Source organism: Siniperca chuatsi, linkage group LG16 (assembly GCF_020085105.1).
Source record: "Siniperca chuatsi isolate FFG_IHB_CAS linkage group LG16, ASM2008510v1, whole genome shotgun sequence".
Classification (NCBI taxonomy): domain Eukaryota; kingdom Metazoa; phylum Chordata; class Actinopteri; order Centrarchiformes; family Sinipercidae; genus Siniperca; species Siniperca chuatsi.
The window spans coordinates 7,273,625-7,295,301 of record NC_058057.1 but is presented as its reverse complement, the minus strand read 5'-3'; the positions used below and the strand labels follow the sequence as shown (position 1 = coordinate 7,295,301).

At 38.9% G+C, this 21,677-nt stretch overlaps 1 protein-coding gene across 2 annotated transcripts; it reads left to right on the top strand.

The window, feature by feature from the left end:
• The first annotated feature begins 1,089 nt into the window (after nt 1-1,089).
• Nucleotides 1,090-20,853, top strand: cnstb (consortin, connexin sorting protein b). Of its 2 annotated transcripts, none has more exons than XM_044170389.1 (11): nt 1,090-1,330; nt 5,364-5,914; nt 7,384-7,493; nt 9,824-9,854; nt 11,230-11,316; nt 11,457-11,568; nt 12,413-12,434; nt 12,514-12,601; nt 13,700-13,974; nt 18,471-18,615; nt 18,756-20,853. In XM_044170389.1, exons 2-11 carry the CDS (start codon nt 5,827-5,829, stop codon nt 18,962-18,964), a joined length of 1,167 nt encoding a protein of 388 aa, XP_044026324.1. In that variant the 5' UTR covers nt 1,090-1,330; nt 5,364-5,826; the 3' UTR covers nt 18,965-20,853. The 2 variants fall into 2 exon arrangements, with proteins under 2 accessions (XP_044026324.1, XP_044026325.1); XM_044170390.1 differs by having other exon boundaries at nt 1,092-1,330; nt 12,532-12,601.
• The last annotated feature ends 824 nt before the right edge of the window (nt 20,854-21,677 follow it).

Below are 21,677 nucleotides of genomic sequence, written 5' to 3'. Positions count from 1 at the left end.
GAATAATGCATGTGAATGTATTGTAAACGTGGGGGGAAAAAACCCTGAAATTCTATAATTTTCCCTATTTAGGGGTATGTGAGCTTCTGGAAACACAAACTGAGGTTGCCTCAGCCAATTTAAACATCTGAACATCTATTTTGGGATGAAGATGTTGGAATTGTATCAATTTGGGTTTACACAGGTCAATTACTGTCCTATTCATTTGTACATTTTAAGGGAAACAAGAGCTGCATCAGTTCTTCCTCTGAGTTTTGAATCTTAAGTTTAGCCCCACTTGTTTTAAATTAAAAAGCCATTCATTTTACATGCATTAAGGTGCCAACCTAAATCCCATTTTTTACAGTAATCATTACTTAACAAGCTGTATTATTAATTGATTTTGTAAAACTGATAAATAATGTATTAATTTAGTACAATCTTCTAATTATTTCCAATGTCTGTATATCAGAAATATTTATGTGCTACTATATATGGTAATGAAATTGTTATTACATCCTCAATTTAAATACATGATCTAGAAATATAGTGTATTTGATAGGCCACATTTTCAACACATTATGATATTTTCTGGGATTTACCTAAACAACTGCTAAAACTAATCAAGAGATATTTGTCTCTTATTCAAGAAGCACTTTTTCTTCTTCTTCTTTTTTTACTTGTGGTGTGTGTGGGGTGTAAAGTGCTCCTGTAAGATCCAAGGTATTGGTATTGTATCCTTCGATGTCTGTTGCAGGCTATTATATACTCAGGGTATATAGACTTAAATAGTGAGTGCATGATGAAGAAGGGGGGGAAGAAGAGGAGGTCGGCACGGAGCACTTTTAAGATAAAGAATACATACCACAATTATCATAACTGACATGTACCTCATCAATCTGATAAATTTACATGTGTTTTCTATTCTGGTTATGTAATAGTAACAATACAACGCAAATACGATGTATTTCACTAATTCCTTTGAAATCCGGAGCACGGTTTATCAGTTTAACACCCCGTCATATGACCGCTTCATCTGCTCTTACATAACCGCTGACACACAGCCAGGAGCCAGTGTGACACATCTGCCAGAAGATGGCAGCCTCCGCCACACGGTTAAATAAATAAATAAGCATGACATGTAGGAATATATATTTTGCAATGAGGGGAAGCTGAAAAATCCCCGGATTGGACCGTAAACAAGAAGCATGAGAGAGTCTCAGAGACGGACAGATGACAGAGTGAGGTTTATGTGGATCCTGCTGTGCGCCGACACGGAGGTCGACTTACACCGCGACGCTGCTTCAGGGCGTTGATGTTCAGACGACAAACAGCGAGACATCATCCAGCGGTGAGTAGGCCTACATCTCTCCATCATATGTCCTGTGCATTCCGTGTAATTATGTACATTAACTTAGCCTACATGAAATATAGTATAGGGAGGCTTGGATATTGTTCTACCTTACCAGAAAGAACTATAATAACCCTAGAACGGATTTAAGGTGGCTGTCGCAGCAAAAATAGGAAGTACCGAAATGTTATAGAAATATTATTGGGATAACAGCAGAAAAAAAAAAACGCAGTAAACTCGATACCCTACTTCTCTCACACTATCATAAGGATGCTATGGTGTTTATTTTTTAAACTCAACACCTTTCTACCGTTAATGTCCATGTGATGAGTATGTCAGAAAACAAGAAAGACTCATTGAAAATTGATGTAGGAAGAAAATAAATGTTTAATTGAGCGCGAGGTTTTCCTAGCGCCCAAAACCGTCAGCTGGCACGTGTTCACTTTGCGTAACGCAGACACGTGCACACGCACGCGCACTCGGCCACCCACTTGTGTGACATTTTTTAAATTAATAGATATTAATTGAGACCACTAGACAGTGGACTTTAGAAACAATAGCAGAAACAATATGTTTTTTAACACAGCAGTTGTAATTTAGTGTTCACAGTTTTCGCATTTCTAAGTACTAGACTGGGAGTGAATACATTTTAACTATGGGTGGTGTGAATAGAAGCACGAGACGAGTCTTACAGGGTTGTTGCCAAACTCGACTCAGTGAGCTACACAGTAGCTAATGGTACATGTTGAAGGAAGATAGCATACATTTGTCAGGAATAATTAACAGCCTTTAAATGACCATATTATTGTTTAGCATTTTTTCCGCTCTTTACTTTATGGAACAATTTGTGATACGTTGCTTCTCATCATTTTTCACCATTTTGTGAATGTACGTTGTTCTATCTTCAAGGCTGCCAGTGCCCTAATTTATTTCAGTGCAGTTTGAAACTAAATGTAAGACTTGAAACTTGCTCAAGGTAATCCGTCATGGTGAACCGCCTCTTGACCTCTGTTTTGACACAGTTAATGTCATGTGGTTATGGGGTAAAGATTTTTTAAACCAGTCAGCATTAATAAAGAATAAAAGTAAACATGTTGGACAAGCAAGTTTTAAAGGAATAGTTTGACAGTTTTGGAAATATGCTTATATGAAGACAGATACCACTCTCATATGTGTACTGTATGAAGCTAGAACCAGCAGTTGGTTAGCTTAGCATATATTACTGGAAATGGGGAAAAAGCTAGCCTTGCTCTGTCAAAAATCCACCAACCAGCACCAAGCGTACTAAATAACATGTTAAGTCTTGTTTGTTTAATATGTACAAAAGTGTAAGTTGTGGTTTTATGGGGTTGTGTTCTGGACTATTTCTTAGCTGAGCGGTGCAGTGGCCAGTTATCCTTCAACAGAGTCAGGCTAGCTGTTTCCCCCTTTTTCCAGTCTTTATGCTAAGCTAAGCTAACTGTCTGCTGGCTTTGACATGAGAGTGGTATCGATCTTCTCACCTAACTCTCGGCAAGAAAGCAAATAAGTGTATTTCCCAAAATGTCAACCTATGTTAGCCACTACAAACCTGAATCACCTCTTTGGAAAATGGTCAGCAGTAATGTTAAGTATATGTAATTTATAGTAAATAGGATGAAAAATGAAACAACACTGGTGTGAATCTAAGTATTGATTTAGGAAAAAGGTAAAGGGCATAAAACAATAAAGTTTACATAGCATGTAGCAAGTCACAGGAGAAACCTCACAATGTAAAAGCAAACCCAGAACTGTCATAATGTGTTTAGTAGTATTTACATAGTTTTTCATCTTTAGCCTCCCCTGCATCATTCTTAATATAATGCTACACATCCTATGAGTCAGTCACTGCTCCCAGCATTTGTTCTTTGTGTCACATTCCATGTTGTAGAATTCACAACGTTCATGTGACTGTTAACACGCTGCGTGAACACATAGTATCACACCACTCAGGCTGAAAATGTAGGTTTCATGAAGTGGAAATATATTTATCTACTGCATATCAGCCATTGGCTATCCAACCTCTACCAATTGAGAGAGGAAGCCATGGTTTTTGCAAGCTTGAAGAAGAGCTTGTGTATACAATTGCACCACTACTGCAAACATTTGTGACGTGGTTCCCACTGGGGAGGCTAAGACAGATGGACGCAGGTGTTTATGTAAAAACAGGAAGCTATCTATGAAGCCATAATGCAAGGGGGAAAAAGGAACCTAAGTAAAAAATACATGAAAAAAAAGATAAAAAATACAAAGCCTTGACAATACTGTGTTTGGTATCTCTGGATAATAATTACTGTGACAGAACTGGTTAGAGGTTAGAGTGACTGCCCTGTAAAAGGTCATTCATCCTGATAATGTCAGCCTTTTTTCAACAGCTGCAGGTATACCCTTGTGAACTTGCTGTGAAATGACCTTAGGCAAGCTAAACTAAATCCTGTTCATCTGGGTAAAACCATCAGCTAAAGGCATGTAAATGGAGACTTTTACCTTCATATATTTACCACTCTGCTTCATGCAATGTCTGATGAAGTGTCTTGAGGTTGAAAGTTTACTTTTTGCATCATTAGGTGCTGAAATTGGGGGAGATATGTAAATAGATGGTTTCTACAACATGCAGAGAAGACCAAGTCCAGTGGTTTTATATGATGATAAAAAAACAAATAGATATAACATTGAAAAATCAAAAGATTAGCACAGTGTAACTTAGATTATGAATGAAGTCTTCACATTTCCGCCTGGAGTAAAACTTTTATATTAGGTTAGTTTGCAGTTATGTTCTGTGCCCTGTAGGGCTGAAACAAATTATTTTAAATTATGATTATATTATCAATAAATCTGTCAATTGTTTTTTTTTAATTAATCGTTTTGTCAGTAAAATGGCTTTTTTTTAGCCATGCTAGCAGCGTGGCTCTACGGATGACAGTGTTGGTCTGACGGTCAGTTGGTCAGTCCACCGCTTTGGTCCAGACTTAAATATAGACTGAAACAACTATTTGCAGCGAATATTGTACAGACATTCATGGTTCCCACAGGATGAATCATACTGACTTTGGTTATCCCCTGACTTTTTCTCTAGTGCCACCATGGAGTTTTATGTGAAATGTCTTGAAAACTATTGGATGGACTGCCATGGAACTTGTTACAGACATGCATGTAGATTGTAATCACTTTGATGATCCCCCTAGCATCGTCATCAGGTCAAAACTTTCATTTGCCCCATACTTTGGTTTATTACCAGATACCTACAAAACTAATGGCAGTCCCATCATTTAAACTAAAATGGTGAATAAGTAAACATTAAAAGTGCTGAAAATCAACATGTTAGAATGGTCATTGTGAGCATGTTAGCATGCTGATGTCAGCATTTAGCTCAAAACACTGCTTGTGCAGCCTCACAGAGCTGCTAGCATGGCTGGAGACTCTTGGTCTTGTTTGTTACACGGCAGCATCTGTCAGAAGGGCAAATTTCTACTTCTTTACAGCCTGTGTAATTAACATAATTCACAAATACCTGATGAATTAAATGAATAAATGCACATTAGTCCGCTTGCCTAGACTCCAAGTTACAACATATCCCCCTTTTCAGTTGAAACACTACAATATTTTGGAAGAAATGCTGGAAAAATGTTGACCTTTACTTCTAAACCTCCCTGCCTTATAGAACAAAGTCCACGCATGGATTATTGATAGAATACAGTATGCAGTCTGTCTGCAGTAACAGTAACATACTCATTGCTAACTATTCTACTCCACAAACTACTATGACGTTATCTTCAACCCGGGAGTTATTTAGAATGGAGCACTCTGCCATGCCTCAATGGGCAGTCATGGTTTAGACACAAAGACGATCCTTTCAGTCAGTGACATAACTGCCATTTCACCAGCAATGCTGCTTCACTTTGCATTCTACTCTCTCTTCTTTCTCTGTTTATGTGTCTTCACCTTCTCAGAACATACTGCATGCATGAGGCATACATTATGTTCTCTTTTTAAAATGTACTTATTCTTTTGACAGCTTGCTGGGGACAAGCAAGGCAGGCCACACTGAATTCTGTGTGTAAAAGTGAAGAGAAAAAGCACAATAAACCATACAGAGGACTGCGGAAAGTCTGCAAAAACTGAGAACATCATCCTCCACAGCCCAACCTTCACAGACTATGGTGGACATTTCAAATCTCCCTTTTCTTGACCACCCAGAAGTCGATGGAGCATTAAATCACATGATCAAGAGTGATCACAAACCAAACCTGCTGAGACCTCATTCTCCAGTGCCTGAGACACCCTAGAGCAACTCAAACTTTCCCAAGTAATTTGCTTATCTCACGCAACGGAAGCGCTCTGATAAAAGTCAGAAACAATTCATGTTTTTCCAGTGAGGGCCCGAAAAAAGAAACCCAGCCACAGCCCACTGGAGGGTCTCAGAGAAGCTTTTGGGGAACGTCGAGTTGGAGGAGAAGATCGCTGCAGTGACGGAGATTATGGGTAACAAGAACGCCATCCCGCTGAAGGGTCCAGACACTGGGACTACACAGAAAGAGGACGGGGTGTGCATCGACAGTGCCACTGGTAAAGTACTTTTCTCTGTATCTTATTTTTATCCAACATATGACTATTATGTGCTTTTTTTTTAAATGTTTGTACACCTCAGGGAATGTTACTTTTTTCTGCAGTATCAGCTAATGTGGATGACACTAATGACACTATAAAATATGCTACTCATTACAGCTCATTCATTAAAATGCCTTTCAAAGATAGTTTATCATCTTGAAACTACCCTAGACTGACTTTATTAATCTCATGGCACAGCAGAGAGACACAGATGAGGACACGTTCTTCTGCAGAGATCTTCTGATTGAAAGCTTTTCAGAACAACTCAAAGCTTATCATCCATCTGTGGAAAAATGGTTTCCCACAAATTGCTGTAGTGTGCCGGAAAAAACAGAGCCTAAGATGCTCAGGATGATACTAAGCTGTAAGGAAGCCACGGCCAATACTCTTGGATGTTTGTAATGCACTATACAGCTACAGCTAATAGTGACTAATTGTCACAGCAATGGCTGCAGGCGAGGGGCTGACAGGCTGTCACTGATGGCAACCTGCTGAGGTAACAGCCTGTTTGTCAGTTAGTTTTATCTACCACGTCTTCTGGGTCTGCCATGACACACACACACACACACACACACACACACCCACACAAGGTAAATACAAGCAGACTGACATACTGGTTGGCAGTCTTGTAACATTATTTGTTATGCTACTTGATGGTCTTTGTAAGCTGGTTAAAGGAATAGTTTAACATTTTGGGAAATAGGCTTATTCACTTTCTTGCCAAGAGTTAGATGAGAAGATCGATATCACACTCAAGTCTGTACGCTAAATATGAAGCTACATCCAGCAGCTGTTTAGCTTAGCTTAGCATGTTTAGCAAGACTTAAAACAGCTAGCCTGGCTCTGTCTAAAGGTAAAAAAAAATCTTAAGGTCACTAATTATGAATAAACACATTATGTCTCATTTGTTTAATCTGCACAAAAACCAAAGTGAAAATATGAGAAGTTGTGGTTTTATGGAGTTTATGTGGCGGACTATTTCTTGGCCATACGCAGTCACTTCCTGGAGTCTTGTCGTCACCGTGAGGTTGCCAGCAACCGGGGAGATTCAACCGGGATTCAGACTGCGTCTGCCAAGAAATAGTCCTTGGATGCCTTTGGACAGAGCCAGGCTAGCTGGTTCCAGTCTTTAAACTAAGCTAAGCTAACTGTCTGTTGGTGGTAGCTTCATATTTAGAGAGTGGTATCAATCTTCTCATCTAACTCTGAGCATGGAAGTGAAAAATTTCCCCAAAAACTCAAACTACTCCTTTACTCCTTCCAGACTTTTCAAAGCTCCTCAAGAGCCACTGAAGATATATACACCTGTATTTACAGGCTGAGTAGTACTCCTCATGACGAGTAAACTGACCGTTAAGTGTTAAATAGGTGGCGTACCCCTTTGAGTAATAATATACACTACATATATTTTCATACTATGCTTCCAGGAAGTGTCTCCAGAGATGCACCACCGGGCCCCAGCCCAGAGCTGCTGGCCTCCCTGCAGTCCCTCAGAGAAAACAGTGACTACACACTGCTGCCACACTCCCTGCACCAGGTGTGTGTCTGTGTGTTTGTGCGTGTGTAGGTGGATGTTTTAGAGATTTTTTTTTCTCCGTAATCAACAGGGAATACGTTCCTTTATTTAGTCAAACTGAATGGCTTTGTGCGTGGGTGTATATGCAACTACATATGTTTGTGTTTGCTTACATCTACAGTAAGTGTGTGTATGGCAGTCCTCCTGTATGACCTCATTCCAATGCCTATGTTTTCTCAGTTAGCTGCGATAAATATAACAAATCCCCAAGCTGGTGTTTCTCAAACGTATCAAAATAGCTTGTTAGAGCATGCAAATCCACTGACATAGCTTGGTTTTATAATTTGAAAAGGTCAGCTGTCTGAAAATCTTATGTAATGCATTGCTCAGGGAGACCTCAGCAGTAGTTACTAAAGCAGGTGCAGGGATTTGAACTGGCAACCCTCTGCTCTTTTGTTGGTCTCCTGTTGCCTCCCCTGCCTCAGATCACAATTACAGCATTCAAACAGACATGCTAGTTAGAGGTGTGAAAAATAGAGTTTGGTTCAGTCTCTGTGTTTAGTTGAAAAGGATCACGGCAGTGGTTTCTTCTTGCGGGTGCAATACTTTGTAGACCACAACTTCTCAACAACGCTTAGACAGTATGATTCATTTGTCTCAGCTATCCCAGCACCTCGAGAATCGTAGTTTACTTTGCTTCACTGCCAACTCCAGTAATCACGGAACAAAGGAAATGAAAGGAGAGGCAATGCAGTGCAATCAGGGTCATATTCATTTGACAAAAGCAGTTATATGATGTGTTACTCTAAGAGCCACACATGTTTTTCTATAAATACAGTCCATTTAAAAGGAATTTGGTGTGAGTGATGCTACACTCTACAGATAACTCAGCATGTAGGCCCACTTTTAGCAGAAACATGGTCAGTGTCTTTCATACTGTATTAGACATGAGGGTCCATATTTGGTCATATCTGCAAGCACCTGCTATTCTCATGTACCAAATATTTCATGGCCTGAATTAATTTGTAAGAAGTGTGTAAGAAGCAGGCTGCTACTAACATGGATGGATTACTGAACGGCCCTACGGGGCACAAATGTAGGCCCCCTAACGAGTCAGGGGGCCAAAGCCTCTTTTGAAGGTGACTGTTACTAACATGGAAATGTTTTTTTTACTCCTGATCACAATCTGAGTCCTTTAACATTGGATATTTGCTGATTAAATGTCTGATCCAATCCGTTCTGTCTAATACAATATTTATTTTATTTTTTTAATTTTTTTTACATGTCTGTGTTCATTGTCCATGTTAAACACTCTGTGTTATGTATATAAACACTCAAATAATACTTAATGCATCTGAAACTCAAACTGGAATTTGGCTGAACAGCCTTAAATAAATAAAATTTTGTGGTTCCAGGATTTCAAATGACATTTAATATCTTGGGGTTTGGGACTGATCAAACAAGCAATCTGAATATATAATCTTGCTAATTTCCCACTCTGGGAAATTATAATGTTCATTTTTTACAATTTGTGACATATTACAGCCCTAATCGTTTGGGCTAGAAAATCTAGAAAATAGTCAGCAGATTAATTGATGATGAAAATAATCATTAGTTGCAGCCCTGAAACTACCTTGTATTGTGGAATTACAGAAGAATATCTGAGGAGGTGAAACTTCCCAATATCTAAATAGTACAATATCTGTGCTAAATCATGTAGTTGACTGGTTGTGGAGAGGAAGCTAAAAAGTCCACAGAGACACGTTAATCCGTACCATAAGTAGTTGCATGTGACTTCATGTCTCACAGGGTGTCTGCATGGCTCTGCCTCTTGGTATGACACTGGCATGTGATCTTCATCTTTGAAGGGATTTGGTGAATTTCAAACTAAAACATCTACATTGATTGGTTGAACAGCCTAGTTAGTGTTTGACGACATCATTTTCAGTGCACAGCAGTGTGGGTTAAGGTCACTGTGTGCTTTGATGCTTCATGGGATAATGGCGATGGTTCACACTAAAACGTTGTCACATGACTTGTTTTAGAGTTATTTTAAATCAGTTCAATTCAGAAGGCTTTATTGGCATGAAAGTTTCAAGAACAATGTTGGACAGCACACAATAACAGTAATATGAACATTAACGCAATATTAAGACTGATACATATTAATTATATATATATATATATATATATATATATATATATATATATATATATATATATATATATATGTATAATTGATTAATTGATAATTGGACAAATGATGTCCAATTCTGTATACTGCACTAGTATGTCTGAACTGAGTCAGCATACTGTACCTCCTGTTTATTCAATTATCTTTTTTTTTTTAGATCGCAGAGGCCTACTCACTCAAAGAGGACTGTATCCTTTCAAGTGCGCAGTGATTCGGGGCTGTACAAGCTGTCATTTCTTCCATTAGAGGCCTGTGCTGGACTAATGAAGGCCAACACATGACACTGACTCTATAGGGACAAAAGTAATGATATTCAGCTATTTCAAAATGGCAATAAGCAATGAAAAAGTAAAAGCTAAATATATCAGAGCTCAAAAAGATTCTATTATTAATCTTTTTTTTTTAATGTTTGTTTGGCTATCTATCTTTTTGTCAGCCACATCTTCGTTTGTCTCATTGTTGTTGCTTTCTATCTGTTCATTTGTCTCTCAGTCACTGGGTGTTCCCCATACTTTGGCTGAAAGCCCTGAAGGCTTGCAATGGTAGTTTCCTCTGGCTCTGTTTGTGCTCTTGGTCTGGCAACGGCTGCTGGCCTGTCTTGCTGCAAGGAGGATGATGATGATTATAGAAGATATAATCATTGTTATCTTTGCAGTAATTGGTCAAAGTTTTTGTTGATATTGCCTTTAAAATAGTTTTTGAGAAACCTGTAAAGTATGAAGTACTTTCACTTCAGTAACAAATCCCAAACCAGAACTGAAAATGTGTTTTAATTCACTAATATACTGAAGAAGTATATTACTTTGCTGCCTTGCTTCCTTTTTTTTCATAGGAAAAATGTCTTCTGCCTCTATCCTTGATGGCATCTGTCAAGTGGACATGTTGCTCCTGTCGTTTTTCTTTTAACATTTTTTGACATACAGTATTTAGCCAATGCTGTTGACATAAAAAAGTGAGCAGGCTGAAATGTTTCACTGTTCTAATTGACTTTTTGATTATGAGATCATCTCGAGGTCACCTGAAGCCCTGTTTCACCCATGTGCTTTGTATTGATTTTGGTTTATTAGTTATTAAAAAGTGCATGGTCTGTGCACCATAATGAGTCACCAGCCTCCAAAATTCAAGTATATTTTGTAAGATTTAATTAGTTTAGGTGTCATGAGACAAACGGTTACAGGCCCGTGCTGCACAGTATAATTTTACGTAATGTACATTATATCATACATGTGTCTTTAACTGTTGATAATCTCAGTGGATGGTTCATTTCTTATCTTAAATGTTAACAATTCCTGTTTTCAGCCATTATATAGCTGCTGGTGGATGAAAGCCTGTATTTTACAGAAACAAACAAACTTTATAGAATGAAACTAATAACAGTAACAGAATGACACCCATGGGGTTCTTTAATTACACACTAGACTAGGGATTTTATTGGCTGCAGTGTCATAAAACTGACTAAATGAATGTAAAAACTGTAAAAAACAAACAAACTAAAACTGTAGTTAATCAGAGACAATTAGATTGAAAGTCTCAGTTGGTGTCTTTAACTGGTGATGCTACCAGACCAGTGGGCCATCCAGTTCCTGCAGCTTGAGAAGCTCTACCATGAACGTCTGCTTTCCAACCTTGCCGCCCTGCAGGAGAACTGGGGTACTGCATGCATCTGTTTCTTCCTTCTATAAAATAGTATTATTTATCAAAAACCTAAATGTAATTCTGTGCAATATTGAGGGAAAGAGTGGGCATGCGCATTTATTTTGTGCACACCTGCACTCCGCACGTGTTCCCAGAGAGCCAGTGGCGGGAGAAAAAGAACGCTGAAAGCAGTTTGCCCGCTGAGACAGACAGCATCGGTCAGAAACACATCGAGACCCTGAGCCAGATCTGCAGGACACACCCCAGGTATACCACAACACATCAACACAACATTTATCAGATGAAATCTAGGAACTCTGTCTTCTGATGAACCTGTTCTACATGGCTGAAGCAGACAGATACATTCCTAATCATATGTTGGGATCGGCCACAATACACCCTGGAGTTGGACACAAAAGCAGACTTTCCTGCATTTCTTTGTCATTAAACATGTATTAAGTGAAGTTATCTCTTTGATGTTTCCCACACCTCAGCACAAATATAGACAGCAGAAAAAACATCCACTATAAACAGCTCAGCTTCTCAACTAGATTCCTGTCATGCCATTTCCTCCCATTACCTTCATCGCTGTCGGCTAGAAACCTTTTAGCGGCCATTTTTCTTTACTAATCGACCTCTGTCTTCGTTTCTCATGTGGACACACTGACGAGTCACGGTCCAAGCCAACACATTGGTAATGCATGAAGATACACTGAGGGTACAGACACACATGGGACTCATTGGGAAAATCAATATTTCTGACAGGGCAGAAATGATTTCCGCAGGATAGTGATTTCCACCAGACACAAACAAATACCGCAGGTCTGCATGCCAGACGCTGTTGTGTCTATACCTATAATGTGACTCTCTTGGCATGTTATTGCAGCCCACAGTCATTTGGTGCAGGTGGATTTGATTTTGGAGAACAGATGCCAACTCCTGCAGGAAAGGCCTGCAGAATATTTGAGCTTTTTAATATGTTAAGTAACACACCATTAACCTTGTCTGACCTTTCTCTACCTCTCTTTGTTTCTCCTTCTACCTGTCTGGTCTTCCTCTGTCTTGGCTTTCCTTTGTGTCTATCTGTGTTCCTGTTTTTGGCATCACTCAGACCATCCATCAGTGTGGAACAGGTAAGACATGTGAACCTTCCCTTTCTATATTGATCTTTGCTCAATTTCAGACTTTTCCTACATGATAAACGATTGTCAGCCATGTTTGATTCAACAGAACACGCTGAATACAACGCTGAAAGATATTCAGAGCAAGAACGAGACACTGCAACCCTGTCATGATAAAGGTAAACATGTATTACTGTCTATATACACCACCAAAGGAATAAACAAAACTAGAGTCTACAACCACGCTTGTGGCTCTTGAGAATGTACAGCGGTGCTTTGAGCTAAATGCTAACTACATGCTAACATGCTCACAATGACAATGCTAACATACTGATGCTAAACAGGTACAATATGTACTACGTTCACCATCTGACTTTAGCGTGTTAGCATGCTAACATTTGATAATTAGTACAGCTGAGGATGATGGGAATGTCATTGGTTTTGTAGGTATTTGGTCATAAACCAAAGTACTGAACAAATTAGAAGTAATTTTGATTTGATGATGGCGCTAGGTGAAAAGTCAGGGGATCACCAAAGTTATTACAATTTATCCTGAAAGGGACATGAATGTCTGTACCAAATCTCATGGTGACCCATCTTACAGATGTGGAAACATTACATTTGCATTTACATTTACTTAAAATGTCAACTTGCTGGTGGCGGTAGATGAAAAGTCAGGGGATCTCCAAAGTCACCGGGATTCATCCTCTCTGGACCATAAATGTCTGTACAAAATTCCATGGCAATCCATCCAATAATAGATATTTCAGTCTGGACCAAAGTGGAGGATTGACTGACCGACATTGCCATCTATTGAGCCACACAACTAGCAGGGCTAAAAAGCCTTTTAAATACAATACTAACACCTAGCATGCTTTGCAGCCCCTCTGCCCTATAAAGCTGAAAACATCTCTTCATCTTCATCCAATTCCAGCCTTCATCACCTCCTTACAGACACAAACACGTGCGCGCGCATGTATGCACACACACACACACACACAGACTGGGTAACACAAACACTTCTAAGCTTGTCATCACTTATAAACTATTCCAACTTATGTTTGTGAGCAGGACTGTAAAACAAAACAATAGCACTTCTTTTTATCATGTTTTTCCCAAATTACCGCCTTCAACCCTGGAAGAGTGAGTGCCAAGATCTTCTAATCCACTCATGGACACATTAAGCTACACAGGGCCTCTGTATCAATACACACAGTAAGGCTTGAGTAATAATCCATAATCAATAACCAATGTCCTTTGTCTAACCCACATTCCAGTCAACAAGCCTGAAACAACACACCAGGGTGAAGAACAAGAGCAAAGCATGAACTCAGAATCAGAGCTACCCTTACCACAGACAGACCATCAGGAGGGTGGTGAGGATGAGGAAGGAGAAGAAGAAGAAGAGACATATGAGGAAGGACAGGAAGTAGAAGAGGAGGGGGAGCTGTGTGAAGAGACGCCAGAGGAGGAGGAGATGAAGGTGGAGTGGCCAACAGGAGTCCCCCAGGCTTCGGACAAGGACCTGGCCAAGCTGTCCCACACAGAGGGGGTAGGAATACACTTTGTGTCTGTTGTTTGTTTGTCAGCTTTTACACCTGATAATTATTGCATTAGCATTAGCATTTTGGTAAATAGTCACAGAACATGATTTGGGTATGAGATGAATGTATAAAAGAGAGCTGTTGTGATGAATACAGGAGGGGTATACATATCTTTTCCTGCCCTGTATCTCTCTCTTGATCTTTCTCATCTTTCCTTCCTGCCTTCTTTCCTTTGTAATCACCAACCACGTATCATCTCCTGCATGCATCTATCCTCCCATCCTTCCCCTCCCTGGTCTCTTCTGTTTACTGTCTATTATACTTTCCGCCTACAGAAAGTAAGACTGTATTTGTTTAAGTTCTACATTCTGATCCACAGCTCTTTATCTTTGCTGGGACACTCCCATGAATGATCTCTGCAGTCCGTTTGTGAGATCATCGTCAACTTCTTTATGTTCAAAAACCTCCACCCATGTTCACTGGTGTGGCCTGACACTTGGGACGTCTACTCTGCCAAATGTGCTAGATTACTGAGCCAGGACCTGAGCCAAGACATCATGTCCTGGCTCAAACACTGAGCTGAAGGGGTCTGGTTCTTCCTAGAGGTGGAGATGAAATCAGAGCTTTTCCAAACAAGCAGTACAGGCTGAAGGCCTTGCATCGATGGGGTCAGGATCATGGCTGTTAACATAATCCAGCACAGGCTTGACTGGGTGGGACTCCTTTATTTTGCAATGAAAATAGCTGAGTCACATTTCATGAGGGTTTTGGTTCTTTTTCAGTCACTTTTTAAGAAGCACAATTTGTCTCACTAGACAACTAATTCAGAAAAGAAGTAACAGCAATAAAATAAATGAATGCCAGTTAGCCAGAATAGCAAGAAAAATTAAGAAATACTATAGTTTGATGACAAACCTCTTTTTAATTTAAAGGGATAACTTTTATTTTTACATTTTTAAACAAATTAGGTTTGAGTTCCTGGCTTGTAGTGGTATTGATACTTGGACAACATCTGAGGCAATTAGTAGAGCTCGACTAATAAATTGGCTGGGCCGATATGTTGACCGATATTGGCTTATAGCAAATATATATATTGTTATCAGTGTATATTTTGGCTGATAAGTAACACAAAATTGCAGCACAGAATGCCAAACATATGTTTGCAGTAATTTAGAAACAGTGACGTTATAAAGTTTGTTACAAGTTTATTTTTCAACTGTAAAATGTTCCACTCAGTACATATCTTGGCCACAATTCTTCAAAAACAAATTGAAGGTATTGTTTGGTTGAAAAAAAGTTAAAATTTAAAAAAATAATAATAATAATAACATCGGCTGATATATTGTTATCAGCTCTCAAATATCCACATATCCAGTATCGTTAGGCTATAGCAATTAGTCCTGTATATTATTAGTCCTGTGTCTTGAGATCTCCCAGCCAGCTGGTGGCTTTTCTGACAAAAATGCACCATTAGCAAACAGGGTTGAGCTGACAGAAACATGTGAAGCCACAGTATCTCTCTCTCAAAAACAAGCCATTTAGTCTGCTCATTCAGTCCTCAGCCGGCCAATACAGTGAGCTGCTGTCAAAACTGAGCAGCAGGCACCAACATTAGTTTATGGGCTGTATAATAGATCACTTTGTTGACAGTGTGATATGTGAAAAGGCCATACTGTGTCCTTCATACACCATGGAATGAAGTCTTAGAGCACAATAAAGCATTAAAAATATTTGAAAGACATGTTCTTTTGTTGTGGATGAGTCATTGCTAATGTTCATATATCCATACATCTACCACCAACTCTTACCACCTTGTGTCAAACTTATCACTTTAACAAATGTTCTTGTGTATTTGCCGGCTCCCTGTAAATGTGGCATGATATTAGATAGATTTTTGGGATGTCGGTCTGTGGGTTGGTCCACCACTTTGGTCCAGACTAAAATATCTCTAAAACTACTGGATTGAGATGACATTCTGAACTGACATTCATGATCCCCAGAGGATGAATCTTACTGACTTTGGTGATCCCCTGACTTTTCCTCTTACGCCACCATCAGGTAAAAATCATTTGGTTTATGACCAAATACTTGAAAAGCCAAACACATTTCCATCATCCTCAGCTATACTTTGTGTTAGTTGCTAATCAGCAAATGTTAGCATGCTAACACGCTAAACTAAGATGATGAACATGGTAAACGTAATACCTGCATCAACGCTGTAAGCATGTTAGCATGCTGATGTGACCATTTAGCTAAAAGCACTGCTGTACCAAAGTACAGCTCCAAAGTTTAGTTTGTGTTAAGTGCGCATTAGCAAATGTTAGCATGCTAACACCCTAATGTGTTAGCATTTAGCTCAAAGCCCTGGTGTGTGAGTACAGCCTTTGATTGCCGCTATCATAGCTGTAGACTCTTAGTCTTATTTTGACATGATTGTTCTTTCAGCTTGAATAAAACGGAATTTCTTACACTTCCAAGAGATTTCCAAAATTAGAACTAGAACAATTTTTTAAATTATATATTAAATTACGATTACATCTCGATTTAAACATTCCTGAATAAACCACTGATTTCATCATCATTTGTATAATAATAATAAAAATATATTACTTGTGCGTGACACTTTTACATCAATGGCAAGCTGGGTATTCTCATTTATCTAATAAAGAAAGCTACTTTCATCACAAATAAAAAAACATTCCTGAATGTTTCTGATGTAGTTTGAGCCAGTTCAAGTGGTGTTGTAGAACTGTATCCTAAAGCCAGAAATCCCGTTACACCCAATGTTGTTGTACTATGTAAAATCTGGAGCTGGCCCATAGACAATGAATGTGTGGAAGAGCGCCAAACTCTAGGAGAAAGTTGTTTCTCACACTCACAAATATTACTTTGTCCTGGCAGTTTTCTCAGCGCATGCAGTATTTCTCTTTAAAATCACAATTTCCACAGTGGTGACAGAAGAAAATTCTGATTTGAACGGGGCTTGACTTCAGCACCGGAATGTAATCTTAAAAGTCCAACATGATATACTAATGTTTCTCTGTACAGATTTGACTGAATGTGATGACCACTGCAATATTAGGCATGCGATTGACCCACTGACCTCAGTAAATAATTGACCTATAAATTACGGCAGCAGATGAGGCTGACAGCTTGTCAGTGTATGGCTGTGCTGTGTGTTATTGTTTCTGCTCTGTGGTTTGTTTAGAGATTATGATCAGGTCAAAAGGTTTTCATTAGGCTGGGATGTGTTTTAAGCTGCTGGTCGGCTGTTGCCTAATACCAAACATAGTGTGCATAGTAGGTTAGTCTGCTGATGGAGCCTGTTCACTAATTATGTTTGGTCATGTGTTTCTTGTATTATATTCTGTGGTTTTACTGTCCTTATTTAAAACAAGGTGTTCAACTATGGTATTAGTTATGACATGTGACAAAGGGTGAGGTATGAGTCTTAAACCACTCAACCACCCCAATGCTTGGCTTGTGATCCTATTCTTTTAGTAGACTGAACGTTTTTTGAAGTATTTTGCAACTACGGTTAAGAAAAAGATTATCTTGTCTTACACTTATTTATGAACCAACCTCAGTTAATGTTTTTTAGTAGATTTTTCCCTCCCGGACTACACTGACTTTTTTGGAAGTTTTGTCTATTGGTCGCCCAAGATGACCACTGACCAAAGCATGGGACTGTTTTATTCACAGAAGGTTTTTCGTATGTTAATTCAAAATGGTGCCGACAGAGATTGACGATGATGATAACGGGGAAGTCGTCAGCCCACAGAATGCCAAATATATCAAGGCAAAATTGGGATTTCTAAAAAGAATAATGTTGATATTATGTATGCTTGTCGGTTAATTACTTACAGCGAAACGATGGTTTATTACAACTTGGGCATCGCTAAAAATAGGTTCAACAGGGCAACCGCCATGAGCGGTCAGATGACAGATTTAGTCAGATTTATTTGGAAGATTAAATCAAGACGACTGGTGAAATTATAACCCAAATTGTCTGTTTACAGACTGTACTTTACAGATCAACTTCCTGATTCCTGGTTTGTGTGCACTCAGTTTCCCTGTGCAATGAGGGATTATTATCGACATTATGGGTGTCCTCACTTTTGGTTTTACCTCCAAAAAAAGTGGTAACTAATCTGGCAAAACTGTCTGCTTGTTTACGTGTATGATTGTTTGACTGTTTGTGTTTGTTGCCCTGTTGGACCTATTTTTAGTTATTAGTTCGGCAATCTCAGTGATGACTTTGGTAAGTACAATGTTATCATAATCAAAACTAAAAAATAAAACCCAAGTTGTAAAGAAAATCATAGTTTTCCTTTATTATACTTAACATGCACCATACAGACCTACTGTACTTACCAAAGACATTGGGGTGATTTAAGTAACAGTCTGCTGATCAGGTTCTGGGTAAAGTGACCCCAAAAACCTGGTCCTTAAATTCAGAGGAAAGCATTAGTGGTCATTTCTCTTGTTTCTGTGTCTCCTTCAGAGTTCCTCGCCAGATGGTCTGGTCTCCATTCTGAAGAGGAGGAGAGCTTCTCTGGATGGATTGCCTCCCCCAAGCAACATTGTTACTAAACAGAACTCCAAACGCAAAGTTCGCTTCAGTGAGCCAGAGGACGGCGTTGAACAAGGTACAGTTCAACTCATCTGTAATGTAAACATCAAAATTCGGAGTAGAGCTTTAAAATGCATGTGCCAGGACTGACTTACAGTAGCGGCAGTTAAAATCTATGTGCTACAGACAAACATTTGTTTCATTTCTTACTTGTAGATGAGGTAGGTGGAGATTCCTGCCTGATCCTGCTGCTGCTGTGTCTGGTTACCGTGGTGATCAGCGTAGGCGGGACCACCCTGTACTGCACCCTGGTGGACACTTACTCCAACATTTGCACCGACTTCACTCACAACTTTGACTTCTACGTCACGAACGTACGGAGGTTCTTTGAAGGGCTCGGACACTGGCTGCCCTCCCGGACTTAGACCCTTTCGTCTGCATTCCAGACATGCATTTCGGACATCTGTACTGTAATGGACAGTGTAAAATAGAGAGTGAGGATGAGAGAGTACCCGAGCACGACTCGAATTTGCAGTTTGGAGTCAACATGACTGGCACAAGACCTACAGGCATTAATCTGATGCGGCCATCCAGAGTGTTTGAAGCTTTGAATGCAGCTTGCCGCTTTTGGCTAACTAAGACTTATGAATCTGAGCTATCAGCCTAATTTATGTATAACTATTTGGTGCTCAAAGTAACACCAAACAGTAAAATTCACAAGCGTGCATGTTGTGGGATTAGAGTTTAAAAACGCTTGTTTACTACTGTTTGTGTGGATATTTCATCTTAAGCTGAACCTTACAGATGCCACACAGGAAGGCTCACTCAACTCTCAACAATATCTATATTTTAACAGAAGAAGTAGTTTATCTGTGCACTAGTGTTTCCCTCACATTTGTAGCAGTCGTAGCGTATACATTTGTCTTTTGTATACGGTTTTATTTTGACTTATACAGAGAGAAGCTGTCATTAGAATCGTTAGGATTGTACGTATGTTGTTTTTTTGGGGATGATTAATGGGCCAAATGACTTTTTGTTCCTTATTAAATTCATGTTACCATTATCTTTTGCTCTGTTGACCCATCTCTGTTAAATGAATATACTGTAGGGCTGTACACTTATATCAGACACTTTATGCAGCGCAATGACAAAGATTTATATTATTTTGAAAAACCCTAATTCCAGATACAGATGAGCCTTTATGATCCTTGTGTTTACCTCAGTACAAGTGGTTACTCTTAACATTCCTCTTATCATCGTGATATGTTCAAAGAGAAGCATTGTACTGTATGTGATACTGGTAAATGTACAAAGTGCCCTATTAAAAACAAAGCACAGCATCATGCAAACAACAGCCTGCATGAATGATGCTGTACATGTAGATTGAGGAAGAATGTGGCTCTTGGTATGAAAATATCAAGTCTACCACATTAAAACACAATACATTTCAGTGAAGTCATCATGGTTATCAGTATGCAATACAGTAATTTAACAGCCGCTTCACAAACTCAGGCACTTACCCTGTGTTTATACCTTTGGTGCTCAATGTTTTCATGTTCACCCTTAAGTATGTGACCCTAAAATTCCTGTCTACATCTGGATTTACGATCATATCTAGTCTCCTCCTGCAGTGAGCAAGCAGCTACATCCTGATAGTAAAAACCCAATGCAGAGAGAAGATACATTTGGATCGTGTGCACTGGACACCATATCACGTTCAAAAACAGGCAAAAATACTGGTGGTTTCAAATCAAAAAATGAAGATGAAGTACATTATTACTGTGAACAACACTTGCTTTATATCTTTCTTGAATGCACCTAGCTCTAAATGGTCCCTTTGGTTACATGCGCAATCCTGAGCCTTCTTTTATCTGCATTGGGAGTTTAATATCCAGTGTGCATGGGTTATGCTGTCTTTGTATCATTTTATCCAAAAGCAGCGCTTTATGGACCAACAATTGTGTTTCCTGGCTGGCACAAGTAACACAACAGAAAATACACCTGTTAACACATACATTTTATTGAAATGGAGAACATTTTATTTGATCAGCATGATCTTTTTGTCCATTGCCTTGTATTGGTGTTTTTAGTGATTTCAACTGATTTTTATCTCCCCTTCTGAACTTCCAATGTTTGCAAAGTGATGAATGTTATATGTTATGTTATGTTATGTTATGTTATGTTATGTTATGTTATGTTATACTTCTGTATTGTCACTGTGGATCATGCATTATGCAATCCATCTTTATATGTTTCAATATTTAAGTTCAGTTGTGTCCACAAGGGAATACAAAAATATATTAATTAAGGAACATTTGCCATTGTGTTTTCTTTTTCAAGGCATGTCCTAATTTGAACTGTTGCTTGTTGGGTGAAAAGAGTTTCTCACCTTTAAATGAATTGTGTCCCTATATAATAATCATCAAGAGTTTTTTTTGTTTGACTATAATGCGCATGCTCCTGAGGGTTTTCACACTGGCCACAAATGCCCCAAGTGTAATACCTAAACGTCGCCACAAGATGTCAATGTATACCACAGAATCACCAATCATTTTATCTACAAAATGTATCCTACTGCTGCAGTCATACTGCATGGTGAATACAGTGTGGGGCAGAGTAAAAGTATCGTGTGAACAATTTAGCAAAGTCTGACCCACCGGTGTATCTTAACCATCATATTTCATATACACAATACTTTAGCTGATGAAAATATTTAGGCTATACATACTTTACTTAAGTAAAAGGAGCAATACTACACTGTAAAATACTTCGCTACAAGTAGAACTCCTGTCTTCAAAACCTTAAGTAAAAATTTGTATTATCAGAAAATGTACTTAAAAGTATCAACAGTAAAAGTATTTTGCAGAAAAATTGTCCTTATATATGATGTTTTTGGATTAATATTAGGCCTACTGGTGCATTAATGTGCATTATACTGCTGTAGTTGTTTAAGGTTGAGCTTATTTTAACGACTTTTTATACTTTTGGGTAGTTTAATCTACAGCAACGCATCATATTCCATAAGATCATCATATGTTTGTAGCGTTGCTGTCCTGTGAGAACCACGAATCTCTAAAAAGTCAATTTATGAGCTCAGAAAAACAGCACTGTTTTCAGCTTTGTCACAATGCATTTTCC